This window comes from Oncorhynchus tshawytscha, linkage group LG05 (assembly GCF_018296145.1).
Source record: "Oncorhynchus tshawytscha isolate Ot180627B linkage group LG05, Otsh_v2.0, whole genome shotgun sequence".
In the NCBI taxonomy this organism is placed as follows: domain Eukaryota; kingdom Metazoa; phylum Chordata; class Actinopteri; order Salmoniformes; family Salmonidae; genus Oncorhynchus; species Oncorhynchus tshawytscha.
The window spans coordinates 36,157,447-36,179,952 of NC_056433.1; the positions used below are offsets into that span (position 1 = coordinate 36,157,447).

The window sequence follows — 22,506 nt, forward strand, 5'->3', positions numbered from 1 at the left end:
ATGAAACACAGAGAGATGAAAGAGGTTGTTTTATTTTTTTTAATATATTTTTTTTTTGGGGGGGGGGGTCTGTCTTCTCTTGGCATCCATGAATACACGCCACTGACCTTTACACCCAGTTTCTCACATGACGCCAAATGATACAATGTTACTTACAATGTAATGTTGCTAAACTCTGCCCTACACACACACAATAACCTACCTCTGTGCTGTTGCCAGTGATGCAGTACGAACTCCTCAAGTGCCTCTGACTGCAGGACTTGAGAGAGAGGAGAGGAGATCATAATCAATTAGTACCCAGTCCTTATTAATTAAAGCCAGCCTAATGCCTCTTAACGAGCTGCTGGAATGTGATGGATGGCTAATTAAGGGATAATAGAAGCAGGATTAGAGTGGCTTATATGAAAACCTCTTCATCCCAAGAGGTCAATGTTCCATTTAATGGTAAAAACAGAGGGTTTCGATTGAAAGAAAATTGTGAAATATTCATACTGTCCTTAAATATATTTTCAGAAAAAGGCAACACACATCCATAATGTATACTGGTAAAAAAAAAAGAAATTTATATGGGATTTTTGTTTCCCCTTGTACGAAAGTGCTCCGAAAATTCCCATTGACAACACATTGAGATGATCAACCAAATGTTCTGTTCCCACAGATCAAGCTGTCAGACTTTGGCTTCTGCGCCCAAGTGTCCAAAGAGGTGCCCAAGAGGAAGTCTCTGGTGGGCACGCCCTACTGGATGGCACCGGAGGTCATCTCGCGGTTACCCTACGGCACAGAGGTAAGAACACACGTTGCCAAATAACACATTCAAATGTCTGAATAAGTGAGTGAAGCCGGTGTTTGGAGGAAGTATTGGCACGGGTGTTGTCAGGCCTGAGACTAATAGTACTCAGACCCCTTGAATTTTTCCCACATGTTGTTACGTTATAGCCTTATTCTAAAATGGATGAAATAGTTTTTTTGTCCTCATCAGTCTACACACAATACCACATAATGACAAAGCAAAAATGGGTTTATAGAAATGTTTGCAAATGTATAAAACATTTTTAAAAAACTGAAAATATTACATTTAAAATCAAATCTTTCAAATCAAATTTGATTGGTCACATACACATGGTTAGAAGATGTTATTGCGAGTGTAGCGAAATGCTTGTGCTTCTAGTTCTGACAGTTCAGTAATATCTAACAAGTAATCCAACAATTCCACAAGAACTACGTAATACACACAAATCTAAGTAAAGGGATGGAATAAGAATATGTACATATAAATATATGGATGAGCGATGACCAAGCGGCATAGGCAAGATGCAATAGATGGTATAAAACACAGTATGTACATATGAGATGAGTAATGCAAGATATGTAAACATTATTAAAGTGACATTATTAAAGTGACTAGTGATCCATTTATTAAAGTGGCCAATGATTTCAAGTCTGTATGTAGGCAGCAGCCTCTCCGTGTCAGTGATTGCTGTTTAACAGTCTGATGGCCTTGAGATAGAAGCTGTTTTTCATCCTCTCGGCCCCAGCTTTGATGCACATATACTGACCTCACCTTCTGGGTGGTAGCCTGGTTAACAGGCAGTGGCTCGGGTGGTTGTTGTCCTTGATCTTTCTGGCCTTCCTGTGACATTGGGTGCTGTAGGTGTCCTGGAGGGCAGGTAGACCGCACCACCCTCTGGAAAGCCTTGCGGTTTTGGGCGAAGCAATTTCCATTTACATAAGTATTCAGACCATTTAATCAGTACTTTGTTGAAGCACCTTTGGCAGCAATTACAGCCTTGAGTCTTCTTGGGTATGACGCTATAAGCTTGGCACACTTGCATATGAGGAGTTTCTCCCATTCTTCTCTGCAGATCCTCTCAAGCTCAGGTCTCTCCAGAGATGTTCCATCGGGTTTCAATCTAGGCTCTGGCTGAGCCACTCAAGAACATTCAGAGACTTGTCCAGAAGCCACTTCTGCGTTGTCTTGGATGTGTGCTTAGGGTCATTGTCCTGTTTGAACATGAACCTTCGCCCCAGTCTGAGGTCCTGAGTAGTCTCCCAGTCCCTGCCGCTGAAAAACATCCCCACAGCATGATGCTTCCTCCGCCATACTTTCCTCCAGACGTGACGCTTGGCATTCAGGCCAAAGAGTCCGATCTTGGTTTCATCAGATCAGAGAATCTTGTTTCTCATGGTCGGAGAGTCCTTTAGGTGCCTTTTGGCAAACTCTAAGCGGGCTGTCATTTGAATTTTACTGAGGAGTGGCTTCCATCTGGCCACTCTACGGTAAAGGCCGGATTGGTGGAGTGCTGCAGAGATGGTTGTCCTTCTGGAAGGTTCTCCCATCTCAATAGAGGAACTCTAGAGCTCTGTCAGAGTGACCATCGGGTTCTTGGACACCTTTGTCACTTAGGGTTTTTTGCCAGGAGTGAACTGTCGAACATTATATAGACAGGTGTGTGCCTTTCCAAATCGTGTCCAGTCAATGGATTTACTACAGGTGGACTCCGATCAAGTTGCAGAAAGGATGATCAATGGAAGCAGGATGTACCTGTGCTCAATTTCGAGTCTCATAGCAGAGGGTCATTTACTTATGTAAATGTGATATTTCTAATTTTTACATTTTTTAAAATGTATAAAAAACTGTTTTTTGCTTTGACATTTGAGTATTGTGTGTCGATCGATGAGGGAAAATGTGATTTTAATACATTTTAGAATAAGGCTTTAATGTAACAAAATGAATACTTTCCTAATGCACTGTATCCACTAAACGCTGGCTTCGAGGGCATTATCAATTTTATGCAAAGGGTTACCAACATATTCAAATAATGGTTGACATATTTTCATTAAAAACATTTTTTTTTTGCTGAATTTATTCATACTATTTCATCCTTCCACAAGATATTGTCCCGACACAAATCCGGGGTTCCTACCCAAGACGGCTGGTCATTTGTTCTATGGGTTCGGTTGCTTAAAGCGCGACCCAGTCGTTCAGCCTTTTTGTTCTGTACACAGTCGTTCATTCTAAATGTTCCATTGCCACACTGGCTGGGAATGTTCTTATCCCTTGCTTGCTAGCTAGCCAACTATGGCTAACTTACAGTCACAGCAAAGGTTCAAAAGAATAACAACAGTAGCATTTGCATTTGTTTAAGCTGTTTTCCAAATGACATTTATTTGCATACAGCCTGGCGTAGAAACTCTCTCGTCAGGGTGATGTTGTTCAGAGGAGCTAGCCAACAGCACAGCTAAGACAATCACTTCCAACTGAAGCTGTAAAGACTGCAAACTAGCTGCACTTCATTTCGTTTGATCTTTTTTTTCAATTGACATTTCTTTGAAAATATCCATAAAAATGATGCCAGCTGATTCATGATTTCGACTGGCTGAGAAATGCTGCCCTGCCTGTCTGCCTCGTCCCGACCCCGACACGTTCGTTACTATGGGACAGCTGGAGAACTCATTTTTAATATCGAAACAATGTTGCAAATGTCGGAGAGACGGACAGCAAGGTTTATACAAATCTCCTCTGTGGAAAATGAAATGTTCATCTTAAAGAAGTGTGAGATAATGTCTAGATGCTGTTTATGGTGGAGATCATGTTTAAAACGGGCCTTGCTTGGCTGATGAGACAGTGGATTGCGTAGACATATGGCACAGAGTAAATGGGCATTTTAACGTCATAGTATATTGTGGAATAGACCAATCACCATTCAGGATTAGGCCCTCCCGTTGCATAATGTTGTAGAAAGTGAGCTGTGAAAAAAGACAATAACACCATTCACACTGCCTGCTAGGTGGATATCTGGTCGTTGGGCATCATGGTGATAGAGATGATAGATGGGGAACCCCCGTACTTTAACGAACCCCCTCTACAGGCCATGAGGAGGATACGAGACAACCTGCCCCCACGGCTAAAGGAGTCACACAAGGTCAGCAGGGTTCATTTTTTTCATTATCATTTTAATTGGCACATTTACAGAAATGTTTATTGATGTCAGTTATTCCCCTAAATCAAATAAATAGTAATGTGTTCTTTTTCTCTCCTTCAGGTATCATCGGTTATGAGGGCCTTCCTCGACCTGATGTTAGTTAGAGAGCCGTCTCAGCGAGCCACAGCCCAGGAGCTGCTCCAGCACCCCTTCCTCAAGCTCTCGGGCCCCCCATCTTGCATCGTCCCCCTAATGAGGCACTACCGCCACCGCTGACCTGACCTCCCGCCACCAGGGCGGCGCCACACACCCTGCCAAACAAACACCCACATGACCTGAGAGACTACGCCACTAAAACAAACACTCACACCTGTAACCGAGCAGTAGTTTAGCTAGAGGAATTATTTACAAAGAAAAGATTAAAGAGAAACATGATATCTTCTATTTTGAAAAATACTATATAAAGTTCAACACTGGAGCATAGGGGACTGTACTGTAGGAGTCTCTTCTTCAGTCTTCTGTGGCAGGCTTATTGCTTATACGGGCGCCAAATGCTAACAAATGCGAGCCTCTTGGTTCGTACTCTTTGGCTTCACTAGGCTGCTAGACCAGTAGGGTGGGTCGTCCCAGTGCAGTTTCCTCTCTTACTAGGCTGTCTGTGAGTCCTGTAGAGTTGTACTGTAGTAGCCATCGACTAGAGCGTAGACGGTGTGCAGTGATCAGCTGACACTGCCTGGCTGGCAGCCGTGTTGAGGGACCTATGAGATACGCCCACCGCCCCCAGACATCAGCATTAGATCTCAGAGCAATCAGGAAGCAGCATTTGGTGTTGACGAGTATTTGGTGATGTCTGAGTGGGGGCGGTGTGGGTGTGTCTTAGTCTGGCTAGAAGACAGGCTGTTCGCCTATTGGTGGAATAAAAACATCGCTCTCTTCACTTCTCTTTTCTCACACTAACAGTGAAAATGTATTTTAGAGAAATATGTAAGTTTTTCTGTACAGTTTTGATAATTTGCAGTATTTTATTGTGTCGTGACCATTGTGATATGGGCAGTATTACATAGAAATCAGAGTTTCTGCGAAGATCTTTCCTACTGTTTATAATAATAATCCATTTTTTCATTAAGAATTTAACCCCTAACTGTTACAAAAATGAACATGAATATATTTATTATCCCACATTTGTGGACAGAACCTCCATTGAGTGTGGAAAAAGGGTAAAGGCCAGAATTTTGTATGCTGTTTTAAAGTATTTATTTATTTTTTTGAATTGAAAGGTTTATTTTTTGGTAGTGTGGCCTTTCTTTTTGTTTTACGTTTATAAATATCAACAGCCAGACAAACAGTGATGTTGATTATATCATACAAGCAATACCCCAAGCATATCCATCATCACCATCATTTATTCATCTTTATAAAAAATTTCATTTTTTACAAATCCCACGTAGCACTGTTTGAGTGGAAAGATAAGAGAAGATATCAGTTTATTTGTAAAAGAGACATTTATTCTTTACCCATCATGACACTCCTATAAATTCAATGGACACTCATCCAAGACTCCTATAGCAATATCTGAGCTTCTCAGTCTGATACACACAGTGGTAAAAGGTCTGTTTTTCTACTCTCACACATCCTGGCTGTCATCTGTTCCTTATCTCTCTCTCTCTCTGTCTCTCTCTCTGTCTCTCTCTCTGTCTCTCTCTCTCTCTCTCTCTCTCTCTCGCTCGCTCGCTCTCTCTCGCACACACACACACACACACACAAACAACTGTGCCGCGATCTGATTCTCAGTTCTAATTGGAAAGTATAACCCCATTTAGTTTTTAACACATCATTCACTGTGAGATGTAAATATGAACGTGTGTGTGTGCGTGTGTGCGTGTGTGTGAGAGCTGGTTTCGGGACTTGAATGAGTACTACTATCCGTGGTGTTGCTTGTACAGTGATATTGCATGTTTGTTATCAGTGAAGCTGGTTTCAATTAAAAAAGCCCATTAAAACATTGACAAGTGTAGCATGTGTTTTTCCACACTCATCTCATCAAAAGTATGTTTGAACTGAAATATGGATGTTGGTGTAGGAGTCTGACTGCAGGCTTATTGCTTCCTGTTTAGGTCTTATCCAATAAATGGGATTTTTCCAGTGGCCAGTGGCGTTGCAGCTGCACTTGAGACCACCGCTGACCACTGTCCTGTGGTTCTGAACGTCAGATCGCGAGGTTCCCAGTTCACTGCTGTCCATGGTGCTGATATCTCCCATTGCCGCTAGTTGCTTGTTGTTTAAGCTATATCCCACCTTGTCCACATAACACTACAGATGACCAATAATTATGTTTTTGCCCAACCCTGATACCAAATACCAAACCATGGGTTTTAATTGAATATGCCGCTAAACATACGTAATAATGTTTAGCGGGGCACTTCAGTGGACACGGGTGTGTCTCCAAAATAGCCTTGCCTCTTTAGCTGAAACGACTAGAGGACTAATAGATAGATACACACATCACATGACTAGAAAATATAGGAGGCCATTGTTTTTTCCCCTCTTCTTGTGTGGAAGGAACTATAATAGGATATTGATTTGGTTTGACCCATAGAGATAGAGGCCTCTATCATTCTCTATGGTTTGACCCAGGAGAATAAAAATCCTCTTTCACAAGAAGAAACCTTAAAAGGAAGACAGGTAATGCAATTTATGGAAGACGGGTAATGACATTTTTGGATTACCCAAACTCTGTGAAGTAATTTGATTACATTCAGTTACTTTTTGGATTTCTTTCACCTTAAGAGGCATTAGAAGAAGACAAAAAAAATATGTTAAAGGCGATATGATTAATGATGTCTTTGGTGTTCAAACAAAGAGTTGTGGATGTCACGCATGCTCCATTCATTTTCAATTGGGACTTGCTCATGTCGCGTTTCCTCTGACGGCCCAGTGTCAAACGACGAGATCAATACTCCATCTCCGCCTCGACGCCTAGGCCATGCCATGCCGGACAGGAGCATCGATCACCCAGGTTCAGACGCAGCTCTCAGCCACTCCCATGGAGGACTCATGGTTAAGACATTGATGAGTGGGATGAATGTTTACCCCCCCCGCCCCATCTATTTCACTGTTTAAGTCCATTCAGTGCGACAATGTTTTATGTTAAGTTCTCATGTTCTGAAATATTTGGCAACTGTAGTATCTGAAAAAAAAACGGCTACTGAAATGTATTTTACGATGCCTATCCAACAATCTGAGCGAATGAAAGCTGTCTTAATGTGGTAGACAAGTTTGATAGTGAGCAATGCACAAAGAAAACAGGAAAAACAGGCTTACACAGGCTTAGGATATCTCCTGTAAAATTTATTTCAGTGAACATTAAAGTAGCATCAGCATAGTTTTCTATGCATAGTCTTTCTGAAAATAGTGTACATTTATTATTTTTTAAATCTTAAATATCTTTGCACATTTCTTTCACAATGATAAACACAATGATAAACTTCTTCTGACATTCTGATATGAGATAAATGTATTAAATATTATTTTTTTTGGGGGGGGGGCACGTTTTTACACACCATGTTTTCCTTCTTTTTTTTCAATTTACGTTTCATATTTTTTTCTTGACATAATTCCATCGAGTCAGATCTGGAAAATGATCCGTTCATGCCAAAGTCAAGCGTTTACTGCAATGATTTATTTTGCATGATTTCTGAAGTTCATTGAAACACCTGCACAGTGTACATACATACCACAACACCGTCCACTTTCACCACGATGGTTGCATTCTAAAACATAAAGTAAAAACTGGGGTCCGGAAAGTAAGAACCTCAGCTGAACATCAACTCTGGACCTGCTAACCTGCGAGGTTTCTTTTGTAGCTCGTTGACAGAAAAGACAGAGACACGTGATGGGGGGTGATGACAAAAAGCGCAGGCCTCTCGACAAAAAAACAGCGATTTCTGGACAGCAGAACACATAGGGGTAGAACGCTAACTGAAGAAGTAAAAACGCGTGCGTAAATCGAATGTTGCGCAAGTCTCCAAATGACTTCAATGCAGCATTTTACGAGAACGCTCCAAGTTACGCACACGTATCTCAAGTTAGCCATATCGCAAGTTAGGCCTCCATAAAGTTATGGCCTACTCTCCAATATATGGGGAGTTCAGAGCAAGGGAAGTCACATTGGTTTGACTTTGGAGAGGCAGGAGCGTTGTGGTTATAATTGTAGTCTAGTACCATTTTTTTTATATCCTTGAATGGAGAGTAGTCATGTCGTCTTGTTTTTAATGTCCTATATCCTTGAACATGGAGAGTCGTAGTGATTTGTAGTGTCTGATTCCTTACATGTCTTGAACATCATGTTGTGCTTGTTTCAATGTCCTATTACCTTGTACATGGAGAGTCATTGTGTTGATGATGATCTAATGTTTGATTCCTTAGATGCTCTTGAACATGGGGAGTCTTGGAATGTTGTTCTACTGTACTATCATTGACCATGGAGAGTTGTCATATAGTGTTTGTTTCAATGTCCAGTTCCTTACATGTTCTTGTACATGGACCGGTCGCGGGGCAGCTGTGGCTGGGTGACAGCGGTCAGTTTGAGGTGGAAGTGGTAGACGGACAGCGTGATGACGATGATGAGGCCCAGGATGAAACCCAGGATCAGAGGAAGAGTCTCCTCCAGCTGTTCCCGCTGGTCTGTGATGCACTTATAGGCTGCAGGGTGAAACACACACACAGAATACATTAGTGTGTGTGTGTGTGTGTGTGTGTGTGTGTGTGTGCCTGTCTATCTGTCCATATGTGTGCATGTGTGAGTGTGTTACCCACACACATACATACACACACACACACACACAGTTCTATCTACACATGGGTTTGCGGCTAAAGCTACATGATTGGCCTGCAAACCTAATCCTGACCTAAACCCTAACTGTTACACTAACCTAACTTTAACCAATAAGGAAATTCAAAATTCGAGTTCCCTGGTCAGTCAGGTCCCTTTAGTTTTTCCCATGCCCACAGTGAGAAGATTCTCCTCTATGTGAGAGAGCCTTCACATGACCTTGCTGATTAGTATTAGATCAAAGGTCAACACATAATAATATGAGTTCAACATGTCCCAGAAACAGTCTCACTGGTCTCTAAATTAGAAAGTGTCATATTTAAGGGCAACAGTCAGGGCCTTAAACTAGTTTAGCTCATATAAGGTAAGCGATATGTCGTACTGTTTACATGTACTATAGCCTTCTGATGTTCTGGATCATGGGATGGATTTTATGTTTTTAATGGTGGCCTTCTCTGGTGGTTTGCAGATTTTCCAGAATGTAGCTTTAAAAGTTAATTAATACAGTATGTACCAGATGAAAGGCCACTGTACACCAAGGGTTAATAAACACTATAGTTGAAGGGCACCGTAGCAAAACGCAGTCTAGTTTACTGCAGTCCAGAAAGAGAAGAGTGATAGCCTTTAGAGGACACAGTGACTGACAGTATATATCTAACTACAGTTGTAAAGTCTGCATTGAGGACAGGGCTATAACTACAGCCATAAAGTCCTAATGACCTCTCTCACGTTCCCCTCTATCTATCTCTCTCTCTCTTCTCTCTTTTCCTTTTCCCTCCCTCCCTCCCTCCCTCCCTCCCTCCCTCCCTCCCTCCCTCTGCAGCCATACTCTTCAAACTGCAGCAACCAGCCCCCACAGAGAGAGAGAGAGGAGGGTGAAGGAGAGGGCGAGGAAGGGCGGGGGGGGGGCGCAGTTTGTAGGGGTTGTGAGATAAGTTCTCCAATACTACTGTACGGTAACCTCTCATTATCATCATCATCATCCTCTCTAGTGTCATATCATTCCTCCAGGTGACAACCTTTATTATACGGGGCTGTACATTTGACATGGATGGGACATTTGCTGATTTTGCAACATTTGCCATGAGAGGAGTACCACCGTAGGTTGTTGTGCTATACCTTCACTGAACATGGCTGGTATGATGTCATGGCTAGATCATGTACCTTCACTAAACATGAAGTCTGAGTTGATGTCGAAGGGCTGGATCTGAATGTCACTCATGGCGACAGTCACTCCCTTCTGGTGGTCACTGGAGATGAGGGTGAGTGTCTGCTTAGCCTCGCAGACATAGGAGTGGCCAGCAGGGGTCACTAGCGCTGACAGACCGTGGGAGCTGGCTGTGTGCTTCCCAGCTAGATGGAGAGATGGGATAGGAGAATGCAGTACGTGAGGAAACATACTATATGGGTAGGTTGGTCTAAAAGAAGAGCACAGGAATTCCCACAAGACTGACAAAGTGAGACACACAGCTAGCCAGACAGACAGACGTGCGGACACAAACAGGCAATCCCGAACGCACACACACGCACATCTACACATGCACACACAAGCATGCATGCATTTCATACAGAAAAACACAAACACGCAACATGTATAGAAATAAGTCAAATAAAGGCTACAAAATATTGAAATAAATGTGGAATAATAGAGTATTCATATTAATATTTATGAAATAATTTGGAACAAATATCGAAATTTAACAACGTCTAAGTATAAAACGTATTAGGGCTATAGGAATCACTTTGTTTCTACACGCAGGTAAAACGGCCACTGCGGCAGATGCACACCAATAGCGTGTCCAGAAAAGACGGGCTTTTTATCCAGCAAAAAAGTCACCGTTTTCTTTCAATAATTCCGTGTTCAACTTCTGCCTGGCCCGTCATGAGTTTTAAAATGTGAATTAATACTGAATCCAAAAACTGTGCTGTTGGGGTAGGCTACGGGAATTTCAACATTAGCTCATCATATGTCTAATCTAAATTACTGAAATTAATCAAAAGTGACGAAAAAAAACTATAAAACAGGAACATCATAATAATAATTATAAGAAGAAGAAGGTTTTTAGACGAAAAATATATTTAAAAAAACTCCGAAATAAGGCCCAAGTATGTTAATTGCCTTTCTTTATTGCACACGTTTAGTGCAAATATTAAATAATTATTAAACGAAACCATTTTGCAAAACATACACAGAAAATGCTGAGTGGGATATAAATGCTACTCACGGTTGTATGGGTTGATGAAATGCGTTTTCTCCGAGGTGTCATAAACAAACTGCAATTTGCTAATCTTCCACACCTCATCTCCCTTGTCACGGGTTTCCTGCCACACACACAGTCATCACCAGCAGAAGAAGAACATTACGGATGTTATGTGTAGGCGTTGTTATCTAAACATATTTTTACAAGAATCCCACGCGGGATAAACGCTCTTAAATGATTTTGGGTAATTGTAATTAGACGCGGTTGCCTACTGACTGTTTCACAATAGGGGACAAACCTTGACGAAGTTGATGCGGAGTGTGTAGGCCTTATCCTTCCACGAGATGTGTATATCCGCGTCCTGGCTCCCGCATTTCCCTTCAATGTCTGCCCCGCGTGGCAGAGCCAGATACGCATTCTCCGTGATGAGCTGCAGAGAACAGATGGGAAACAAACACCAGTGTGTGATTGATGGTGATGGTCACATGCGTTTCTCAATAGACTAGTCTTCTTTGATGATAATATGGACTTGTTTCACACTGGCACGCTGTTGCTACAGTCGACCAATACGGGTTTCCAAAATATCAGCACATCATTTTACGCACAGCCCACCGCGCGTAATACCGTGGCATGAGTGCCCCATGTGTGTCTAAATGAGAGTAAATTCTCACATACAGAAATGTGTCAGTGTCAGTCTAAATTGACAACCGAAGTCGACGGGCTGTGTCCACCCACACATTCCCAGCGGTATACTAGGCTATTATAGTGAGGATAAGGTCCAAAAGGTAAGTGCCATGAAAAGTAGTGTTAAACTAACTGTATTATCTACGCAGTTGTATATGAAATCTTGACTTGGACACCTTACATGCGAAGTAAAAAGAACACAGAGCCATGAAATATCGGAGTTGTTACTTACGTCTATCCCGTTGATCGCGAGGACGTCGAAGGGGACCGTGAAGCGGACAGCGAACTCGACCATGAGGCAGGTGGTCCCGTTCTCCCGGACCACGAAGATGTCTTTGTCTGGGTTGGTGGACAGACCGGAGAGATTCTCTCCCTCTTGCTCAGCCGTCACGGTCAACCGGGCCAGGATCCCTGAAAACGGGGTGGTACTGTGTAAGGGTCACGTCAGCAGTGTAGAGTACAGGGGTAACAGAGTGGCAAATACATGACAGTTTATATGTTGTTGTTGTTGGTTTTTTTTGCGTCATCGATATTGCAATGCCCAAACATGTGAGGTCTGCAGAAGGAATAGAATAAAATAGAATCTGTAGGCAATAGTACAATGAAAGATGGTTCACAGGAATGTGTTTTACTGTCAATGCTCTTACAGACTGGAGTGCATGCCACGCAACATGCATGATCAGCAAAACCAGGCAGCCCGAAGACTCAAAGATTAGACTCAAAGGGGCTTCTTGTCTCCCAGAAGAAAACTGTTGGGAGCAATGAATGAGGACCTATAGCTTCGCTTGAGTACATTTGCCCACTTAGATGTAACAATACCCAGCTACATGACACGGATGTAGTATACATTTTAAATCTCACCGCATGTCTATGCTAGAAAAATGGGCAGGACATAGAGATGTCCACACCGGTGAGTCTAATAAATGTTATAATAATGACTTGCATTTGAGTATTCTTCTCACAATGAGCTTTTCACTGCACTGACGTTGAATACAGGTACACCCCCCCCGACACGCACACAAACACACACATGCGCACACACACAAAGACAGCCAGACACGCAGGCTGCTTTGTGCAGTCACGACCGAAATATCGTATGCAACACACGCGCGCGGGCGCACTCACACACACACACGCACGCACACATACACACACACACACACAGTCGTCGCTTACCGAACAAACGTAGCAGAAGTCCTGCGCTGTCCAAGGTGCTGAATCTGAGCCGCTCCATTGTACTGGATCCAGGCACTGAAACGGCTAACTGGCGGGGTAGCCTGTGTAGTGAACCCGCAAAGAAAGAGAGAGAGGGAGAGATTGAAAGAAAAGAGAGAGAGCGAGAGAGAGAGAGAGAGAAAGAAAGAAAGCAATGAGGGATCCCGCTGTTCAGCGTCAGGTAGTCACGCTCATATCATCGCGAATGCAGCAAATCTCCAGGTGGACGTGAGAGAGATAGCATCCGGTTTGCTGCGCATTAAAATGCCACAGTTGTTCAGTTGCCGCTTTCTGAACACCTTGTACTGCTCTAGACTCTCTCCGCGCTCTGAATTCAGTCGATGAGAGAGCTTTAGGTGAGCGTCGCCTGCGGCAATGCAGAGTTTCCCCTGTACATACCAACAGATAGACAGTGAGCCGGTAACAACACTCTGAGTGACTCACGTGATTCACCGGGGGAAGAAGTTCAGTTTCTCTCCCGAAGTTTGTTTCTTCCAAAGAGCTTCGCTGCAGCAACCGCAGCTAGTCCCGCAATGCTTCTGTTTCCATCACTGTGATTGCAGCTGAGGTGTGTGTGTGTGTGTGTGTGTGTGTGTGTGTGTGTGTGTGTGTGAGGGGGATCGTTGCTACCCCCTCCTCTCTGCTTCTGAGCAAGATTGCAGCTGCTGTGGTGTATGTGCGTGCGTGGATTGCAGTCTGGCAACGCGCTCTCTCTCTCACACACAGCTCAGTGTGTGTGAACTCAGGCTTGAGGACACCCGCGCAGTGTCCTCCTCTCACACCTTTGCCAAAGACATTGTTCATAATATACAGCGTACATACATACCCTTGACTACCGTGTGTGTATGATTAAAACAATTGTAAACGTCACTAAACATATGAGTCGAAACGAATGAGTATGTGTGTGATGTGTCAGATGATGTTAGACTTTATTGCTTGTAATCCGGCAATAGTGGACATTGTCCGTAAATGCTACTGACTCAGAAAAGAATAGCTGACAGAGTCAAAACTCTGTCAACCGTTCAGCTGTGACAGTTGACACTCCTATGCTCAAGTCACCTCCACCCCACCCCCCCTTTCCACTTCACAAACACAGGCAACAATAAAGTCTGCATCATACAGTGAAAAAAATATTCCTATAACGCCCTGTAAATGTGATAGCATTCTCAGTATACTTGACCCAGTACTCAGAATGACCCAGTTTTCTAAAGTCAAGGTTTTGTGAGGGTTTTATAACTTACCATGGAGCTAGACGTTGAGGAAACACAAACACACATACTCTCTCCTCCAGAGAATACAAACCCTTGCCATTTTTAAATACAAACGAATATATATTTATTCATTCATCTTAATAATTCACAATTTAAGAATATAATAATTATAATATAATTAGAAACGCAGTCCCATGAAAACGATTTAAAGAAATGTCATGTCTATTGATATTTCCCAACCGTTATGAATAGCTATGCAGGGGATGGCGTTTGCTATTCATAGTAAATGTACATAATCTTTATGGTAGCACAGGAATCCTCTTTGTGCTTGAGGCTTCCCCGTGGATATGCCTTACGTTTGTCCCACCCCCTTCCCAACACTATACAAGGGGGCAGTATGTGTGGCTTTTTGTTCCAGTCCAAAACAGTACCAACACACCTGATTCAACTAATCTCATAGTCCTCAATCTAAAATCACGAGTAGGTTAGTTTAATCCAGTGTTTTAGTCGTTTTAAAATTGAAGTCAAGCTCGCACTTCACGGCGCTTATGCCGTCTATGCTCCCCACCAGATGGTGTTTTGTACTCAGCGGAAACGTCTCTGAACGCGGAATTCCTCGCGGTGAACCTGAGGCGGGATCTCCTCCACACGCGACCTCCTGCGCCTCCTTCCCGCTCTGTTTAAACGCGGGGAAAGTAAATCTCCGTAACAGTTTGTTGCCCAATACTGTTAAAGTCGTTGAGGAGCTGGCAACAGGCAGTGTAACATCTGCAATGTTGGTGTTGGCAGTTGGTGGAACGTTTCTCCACATAGTTTTGAACGGTCAGGTAGCACAGGACTGATACTTGTAGGCAAACTGCACATGTTCTGTAATTAGCTATCTTCAAATCGCCACATATTAAAGTCAGGTGCTGTTTTCAGTTTGTCCTTATCCGATTCTTCTTTTCCTTTGTTACCTGTGAGGGCAGTTAGTAGGATACCAAGACGAGAGGCAGTTGGCGCAGCTAGTGACGCACAGCTTTTGGTGGTCTTCAGGGTGTTGTCAGAGCTGGTCAACTTGCCCCCAGGTTTGGTGACCTTACAGACGTTTTTCGGGCAGGTCAGGTTGTTAGATCGAGGAGGTGGGTTGGGTGAGGACAACTGAGAAAAAACAGCCCCTGTGGGTATGTAGGGCTGTCAGTCTCTATCTCAAACTCCTCAATGGAATCCATTGACAGTAATCGACTCTTTAAGACCAGATAATTTACTCTGTGACCCGAAACCCTCGGGAGCCATGTGATGTCCCGTACACGCTTTGGAGACACGCATGAAGAACGTCTGGCCTCTTAATGGGATCCAATAACTTTCTCACCAACTTCTCCTCGTTTACGTTACAATCCGAGTTCACATGGGAAGGACCATCTTTCTGACCCCCCCAACGTCGTTCTCATTCGTTTTTTGTTTGCTTGTTACTGGTGAGCGCATAAAAACAGTCTGTGTGGCCGAGAAACTTTGCCACCTCCATCGCCGAGTTACCGACTTTAATTCTGTCGGAAGCCCCAGTCTCTTGAAGGCTCTCACCAAAAACGTTGAGTGACCTGTCACCGCCGCGCACATCAGCGCAGTTCCCCCACGCGTCAACCATCTCTGGATCCGCATTGTTACTCACCAAAATCTTCACCGCCTCCAGGCAACCTTTTTCACATGAAGTAACTGAGCTCAGTGCAGCCACTCTCGTCTTGACAATTGACGCTGGCGCCTCTATGGAGAACTACTCCGGAAGTTTCAACATGATGACTAAACCGATAGAATAACGTTGTAATGTAGGGATATGTTGGAGAAAAGGCCTTCCCTGTCAGGAGGAGCAGGTTTGGTGTAACCTCTCTCTCCCAACCTGATGCGCACCACAAAAACATACCGCCCCTCAAAGCGGTGTTATTAGCGAAGAAAAGCCATGGAGTTGCCAGGACAATGCTAACATCATTACCATACTTTTTCACGTTTTCGAATGGTAACACTAATAGTTGAATTATGAATAAAGCGCTTCAGATGCTGCACCGCCTGTTTGTATGTAGTGGTCTGGGGGGCTGTAAATGAATTTAGCGCTTGTTGAATCTGATTATTGAATGTGGAACGCGAACAGTTTCCACCGCTAGCTCCTGCCAGGGTTCATTGTTAAGGGATAGACGTGTGGGCGTCCCCCTCCCCCCGCCCCTCTCCTCTCAGCCTTCAATGACACGTACATCTTCAGTTGTCATCCTTTCATAAGGCAAGAGCCAAGATATGTTTTTTTTATTTTTACAATTACATAACATTTACATTCACAGGGATATTCTTGGGAGAGTTTCACACTGTTAAAATGGAACAGGTCGTACACTTTTGAACACTCCAAAACCACCGGTTGACTGAAATGTACATCATTAAGGAATTGAGTGACCTGTGCCAAACATAGTAAGTCAGTCTGAATTCAAGGCCTGTACAGAGTTGTGGCGAAAAGGTGCAACTAAGTAAGTTCTCTGTCACTTGTGGCAGCCAGAGGAACAACAAAACACAATTAACTCAAATCACACAAACATAAGGAAAACATTTGATCAATTGTACCTGTTTTGGACATTTGAAAAGGTCCTGAGAATCATTTAAAAATATATATTTCCCAGCACTAGGAGCTAACTGATGATGCTCATAGGCAAAGAATGCTGCTCAGACCACTGCTCTATGGCAGTTCACAATGCTCTAGCAAGACTCAAGAATACTGTGCATGCTGATTACACCTGATGGTAATAGCAAGTCTGTTTTAATGGTTTTCTTTTAAACCTTCCCCAATCCATAACCCTAACCTTAACCACTCCGAATGAATACCTAAACTTAAACCCTTTTGAGTTGTTTTGGTTTTAACACTGTAACCAGGCGGAATTAACCCTGTAACCATGTGGAATTAACCCTGTAACCAAGAGGAATTAACCCTGTAACCAAGAGGAATTAACCCTGTAACCAAGAGGAATTAACCCTGTAACCAAGAGGAATTAACCCTGAAACCATGTGGAATTAACCCTGAAACCAAGAGGAATTAACCCTGTAACCAAGAGGAATTAACCCTGAAACCATGTGGAATTAACCCTGAAACCAAGAGGAATTAACCCTGAAACCATGTGGAATTAACCCTGAAACCAAGAGGAATTAACCCTGAAACCATGTGGAATGAACAATGTAACCATGTGGAATTAACCCTGAAACCAAGAGGAATTAACCCTGAAACCATGTGGAATTAACCCTGTAACCACGTGGAATTAACAAATCAAAAAATATAAGTTAATTACATAATACATTGAATTTGAGCAAAAGACCATTCCTCCAGCTCCTAAAAAAACCATGTTAATGGTGGGCTCTTTTTAGGTATCCCTATAGGCCAATAAACAAAGAGCCAAGAAGACAGGTTTTATTTTACACCTGGATAGTTTATTGGTACACATACTATAAAACAGTATTAAAGGAACAGGGTAACAACAGTATTTTCATTGCTATAAGTTCGACAGTAGGCCTACGATATAAATACAAAAACACTCACAGGATGGTCTGTATGTCGACAAAGCTACAGTCAAAATAGAAAAAAAAGAGGATATACAAATCGTAAAGGAAATCAAAAGGCGACATTGTTCAGCGAAAATAATCTGCTTTCTCAACAAACTAGAGAGCAAAAGGTTACATGTCGTACAGGTCACACATAACAGAAACATTCTACTAGTGCAAAAAACATATCGTCTTAAACTACACTATATTTAATATATAATATATATATATATTTATATACCTTTATATAAATAACCCCTTATTTTGGCATTTATCATTCGTAAAATAATTTAAACGTCCTAGCAGACATCGAGTGGCACATATGAAAGCAATGGAATAAAATATAAAAGCACTTTTTAATTTTTTAAAAACTCGTAATTCTGCACTAGATATGTGGCGAGAGTGTTCATTCCATGTAGTGTGAGGTGCTAGAGAGAGAGAGAGAGAGATAATGAAATGGACTGAAACAGAAAAGATGAGAGGAAAAGAAAGAGGACAGGGGTTGATAATTGTCTTTCCCAGAAACCAACAGAAGTGCACTATTCCCCAGCCCTTGATTGACAGGGTCACCGGTGAACACCTTTTTGGTCAAAAGTAATTAACTGCATACATTCCCATATATACAATACTCTCTCTACACCAGTTGAGTAAAACTACAGCAGAATTATACAGCAGAACGATTAAAAGTACAAAAAATCCGTAGGGGTTGTTGTCACTTATTGTGTATTTTGTGTAATATCTGTTTTGGTCAATCTTTGCGAGTGTAATGCCATGCAGTATGAACGCCTGACCACACATTTGTCTGTCTGTGTACACAGTATATGCACACAAACTACAGTACCCATGATTACTTCATAACAAAGCTCCCACAATGCATCTCTCACTAAAATGTCCACCTGTCCAATACTGTCACTGCCAGAGGTTAGGCTACCCTTCACCCAAATCTAACGTTCACCATAAGTGGGATGAAACTATATCTGACCCTAGATCAGATGTTAGGCGCATCCAACTCCATTGTGTCATCATGGGTGAGACACAGCGAGCTATGAACCTCTGTTAAGTCCATCCTTACTGTCTCTACAAAACCAGAAACAACAACAAACTAGTACTTCCTGTCCTGACATGGTCGGTCTGTTTTGATATCCACTCCGATAGCCAATGAAGTGCTTTTCTACACAGCTTTGCTTCATCACCGATAACACGGCACAGGAATATCTGGTTTGAAATTAAATCAACTAGAAACGCCCGCACAACATACTGTTCTGAGCTGCTAAGGGATGTGTCGCCAGCTAGCTCAGAGGCCAGTAAAGGGAATTAATAAGCATGTAAAAACCATGTAATAAGCATGTAATAAGCCTGTTATTACCATACCTAATCCCCCTGGCTATGGCACAGGCAAGAACAGTACAGGGATTATATTGCAGCTGAGGTACAGTCAGAAGTGCATCTCAGAGCGCACACCATTTGAAACAATGTTTTCATTACTGAGGAATGAGCAGAGCTAGATGGGTGTTTCACTTACATTAGGCTGCTGTACTTATCGGGAGTCAAAGGGTCTATGAAAACACATGGTAGTGTATAGATTGTTGAAAACGGGTCCACGTTGGGAGTTTATGAAGACTTATTACGTTTGCCATTGACAAGTACAATACATTAACTGGTTATTTCTGAAGTGGCTAGAGAGGCCAGTGAAGGAACACTGGTCGATACAGTCACACCCCCTGCATACACGTCTGGCGGTGTGAAAGAATCAAAGAATCTCAGGTGTAGGCTTTTAGGTTTCTTGGGGTGGGGGGGGTGGGGGGGGAAATCATATTAATACACATTCTGATGAAATAAAAAAGTGTGCATGAAGGACAAGCCGCAGTGTTAAGGACTACCTGACGTTGGGTTTGGGGTTTTTCTCCGAACACCGTTCATCCAACGTTTGTCTTCATCTTTTTATTTTTATTTTTTATTTTTTACATTCTTATCAAAACAACAGAGAAACCTAGTGCACTGCTACATTTTCCAATTCGGTTATGATGGCCTACCACATATAAAGTGCTCAGGACATGACTTCAACTCTTGTGTAGCATACAGTATAATTCACATATTTTGTGCTGACATAAAATTCATAACTAATATATACGTATTTTCCCCGTCCCATATTCTGGTGCTGTTGTTGATACCCGGTACCATTAAAAATACAAAATAAAAGTCTTAAAAGAGTTTGAACAGAAAACATGATCTGTTAACTTCGGTTTGAGCCGTCATGACAACAGAAAGAGCAGACGTGATAGTACGTGTGTGTAAGTGTGTTGTCTGTATCGTTATGTGCGTGTACAGTGACTATTGATCATATCTGCAAACGTTGCTTCCATTAAAAACAGATTTTAAAAAAAGATGATGGATGGAGGTGTTATAAAAAGCAGATCCGGGAATGGTAGAGTGGTGGAAAAATGGAAAGGTGAAGGTTGGTTGTGTCTCTCAATGTTTCGGATGTCCCGTCCACCTTCCAACAGCAGTCGCTCATCTTACTGTCAATCACTGGTCTGCATCAATGGCTCCGCAGCACAGGGGAGCTGGGGATGTCTCAGAGTGGGGTTTTCAGTGGAGGAGTGGTTGGAGTGAAGGAGGGCAAGGTTTGGGAATAGCACGTGGGATAACTCTGTAACAGAGAGTGGTCAGAGATGGGAGGACAGACCCTGTGTGGGAGTGGTTCATTGCAGAGGGAGATATACAGGGATAGAGAATTATGAACTATGACAATATTGCAGGTTGAGGATGAAAGGCGGAATCTAGGGTGTGTGTGTGTAGTGGGGTGTGTGAGTGTGTCTGGGTCTCTGTGTCAGTTGTTTGAGAGGGCAGTGTCTGTGTGTGTGTCTCAGGTGCTAGTGGGGGTGTTCAGACCACTGTGGCTGGTCTGGGCAGTGTGTGTGTGTGTGTTTCTGTGTGTGTCTCAGGTGGTGGGAGTGGTTAAACCACTGTGGCTGGTCTGCGGTCCATCTCCTCCTCCAGCTTCACCATCTGCTGGATGTCCTTGGCCTAGAGGGAACCAACACACACACACAAACTGTTACACACACACCTCCCAATGCAAGAATCCACACACAGACTCCTACCAAAGGCAGGTACAGGATTCGACAGTGTACTACAGCAGTACAGTCATTTCTTGATGGAGACTACACTAACAGTACAACTACATAAATTAGGCCCGGTCCCAAATGAACCCTTCCTGTCCTGTCCTAGTGTTGCAGCATAATGTGACATGATATCCAGGTGTCAGGAAGACTCGCAGTGATTAGCCGCAATGGAACGTCTCCTGGGTCGTTGTGCTTTTTAATGCTCTCATGACTCATCATAATGATCAATGACTCATGTAGACAGGACTGACTGCTGACACCCTGAGCGCTGCATGTTAAAACAAAGACGAGCTCTCTCTCGCTCTCTTTCCCCCCCCCTCTCTCTTTTTCTCCCTCTCTCTCTCATAGAATAACATATCATCTGTAGGTAGAAAGGACCTGCAGAGAATCCACTTGAACTAAACAGAGCAGATACCATCAGATTCAACAGAAATAGGGAAACTGGAGTTGGACAAGTTGACCAATCAAAGCAAAGTGGGGGAGGGAACAGGGAGGGACTGGGAATATCCAATGACACACACTAGATCTGTGGTCACTTCAAGAAAGGTCGAAAGGAAGGAAGCATCACTAGTATTGGAGCAGGGTGTTACAGTGGTTGCTCAACTAAAAGTTTTTCTGCGGGACTTAGAGGTAATCTGTGGTTTAGTACGGTACCCTGCATCACTGCTTCATTGCTCCAGACCAGCGCAAGGGGGAGTTAGAGCACTGATTATGCTTTTGGGTCCCAAGGCGCTACTGTGTCTCTAAAAATACACTTGTTGTTTTGTTACTACTAAAACTGTTGTTATACTAAGGTTTTTATTCTAAGAGAAACTTAGACTACAATTAGGGTGTGGAAATGTTAGGATTATTTTGTTCTTACTGTAGTACTGCAGCCTACTACTAAGCTATTATTATTAATTAAAGAGCCCCTTAGATATTCTCAAAGATTTATTATTAACCCTGTTTTTCACAAGCGTAGCAGGCTGTAAATTCTGCAAACAACATTTCTAGTAGGACAATATATATTGGTCATGGCTCCCGAGTGGCGCACAATGGGATTGCCTTGCAGTTCTCCAGCTGTATCCACTGACTAGGGAAACGCTGACTAGGGAAACGTTCCCTGTTCTTTGGGTCTTTCTGCACATTCAAACTAATACAATATAACTATTAATTGTCAGACTGCACTGAATGACAGAAATATTGGAACAAAGTAGGCTAATGAAGGTAAACAAATTGTTGCTTACTGGAAAATACTCTTTAAAATTCACACGGTCACGTTGTACAGCGCCATTATGGCTATTAGCAGGGCTATTCGAAGGTCAATAGACTTGCCTAGAAGGAGGGTAGGGGGAGAATTCTAATTTCAAATGCATTTCTTAGTTAGGTTGGCTGCATCACAACCGGCCGTGATTGGTTGCAATTTCAGTTTAATCCACGAGAAAAGACCTAACAAATAATACAACAAATATTGTGGTTAAACTCAAATATCCTAATTGATAAAATGTTTTATCAATTGGAACCTTTAACATGTGGAAGGGGGGACAGTTATTATTATTATTATGTATCACATCCGACCGTGATTGGGAGTCCCATAGGGCGGTGCACAATTGGCACAGCGTTTCTCTCCCTCTAAAAACATTAATAAATGTTTTGGCCTTTACAAATATTATTTTGCCCATTATTCAGATTACAATCGCTCACTTTCGTTTTTATGAAAATTAAATAATCTCCAAAATATCATTATATATAATCAAGTTGATGGCACAGTCACATATCCCGGCACCTACA

General features: G+C 42.6%; 3 protein-coding genes across 6 annotated transcripts in view; 1 reads left to right on the forward strand and 2 right to left on the reverse strand.

Annotated features, from left to right (window-relative positions):
- Positions 1-5,927, forward strand: part of LOC112250569 (serine/threonine-protein kinase PAK 5) — a 79,118-nt gene extending 73,191 nt beyond the window's left edge. Inside the window, 3 exon segments of the mRNA XM_042321852.1 lie at positions 659-784; positions 3,789-3,923; positions 4,044-5,927. Of these exon segments, the coding sequence (XP_042177786.1) occupies positions 659-784; positions 3,789-3,923; positions 4,044-4,199 (417 nt within the window). The 3' untranslated portion in view covers positions 4,200-5,927.
- A 1,323-nt stretch (positions 5,928-7,250) lies between these two features.
- On the reverse strand, positions 7,251-13,548 carry LOC112250570 (lysosome-associated membrane glycoprotein 5). Its single transcript, XM_024420832.2, has 7 exons — positions 13,299-13,548; positions 12,816-12,916; positions 11,872-12,050; positions 11,254-11,385; positions 10,980-11,076; positions 9,919-10,107; positions 7,251-8,624 (listed from the first exon to the last, which is right to left on the reverse strand). Exons 2-7 carry the CDS (start codon positions 12,871-12,873, stop codon positions 8,446-8,448), a joined length of 834 nt encoding a protein of 277 aa, XP_024276600.1. The 5' UTR covers positions 12,874-12,916; positions 13,299-13,548; the 3' UTR covers positions 7,251-8,445.
- Positions 13,549-18,422: 4,874 nt separating this feature from the next.
- The window catches only part of LOC112251519 (1-phosphatidylinositol 4,5-bisphosphate phosphodiesterase beta-4), a 175,912-nt gene continuing 171,828 nt past the window's right edge, over positions 18,423-22,506 (reverse strand). For all 4 annotated transcript variants that reach the window (XM_042321856.1, XM_042321854.1, XM_042321853.1 and 1 more), the window contains one exon: positions 18,423-20,638. In XM_042321856.1, coding sequence (XP_042177790.1) covers positions 20,570-20,638 — 69 coding nt within the window. In that variant the 3' untranslated portion in view covers positions 18,423-20,569. The remainder of the gene's footprint in view (positions 20,639-22,506) is intronic.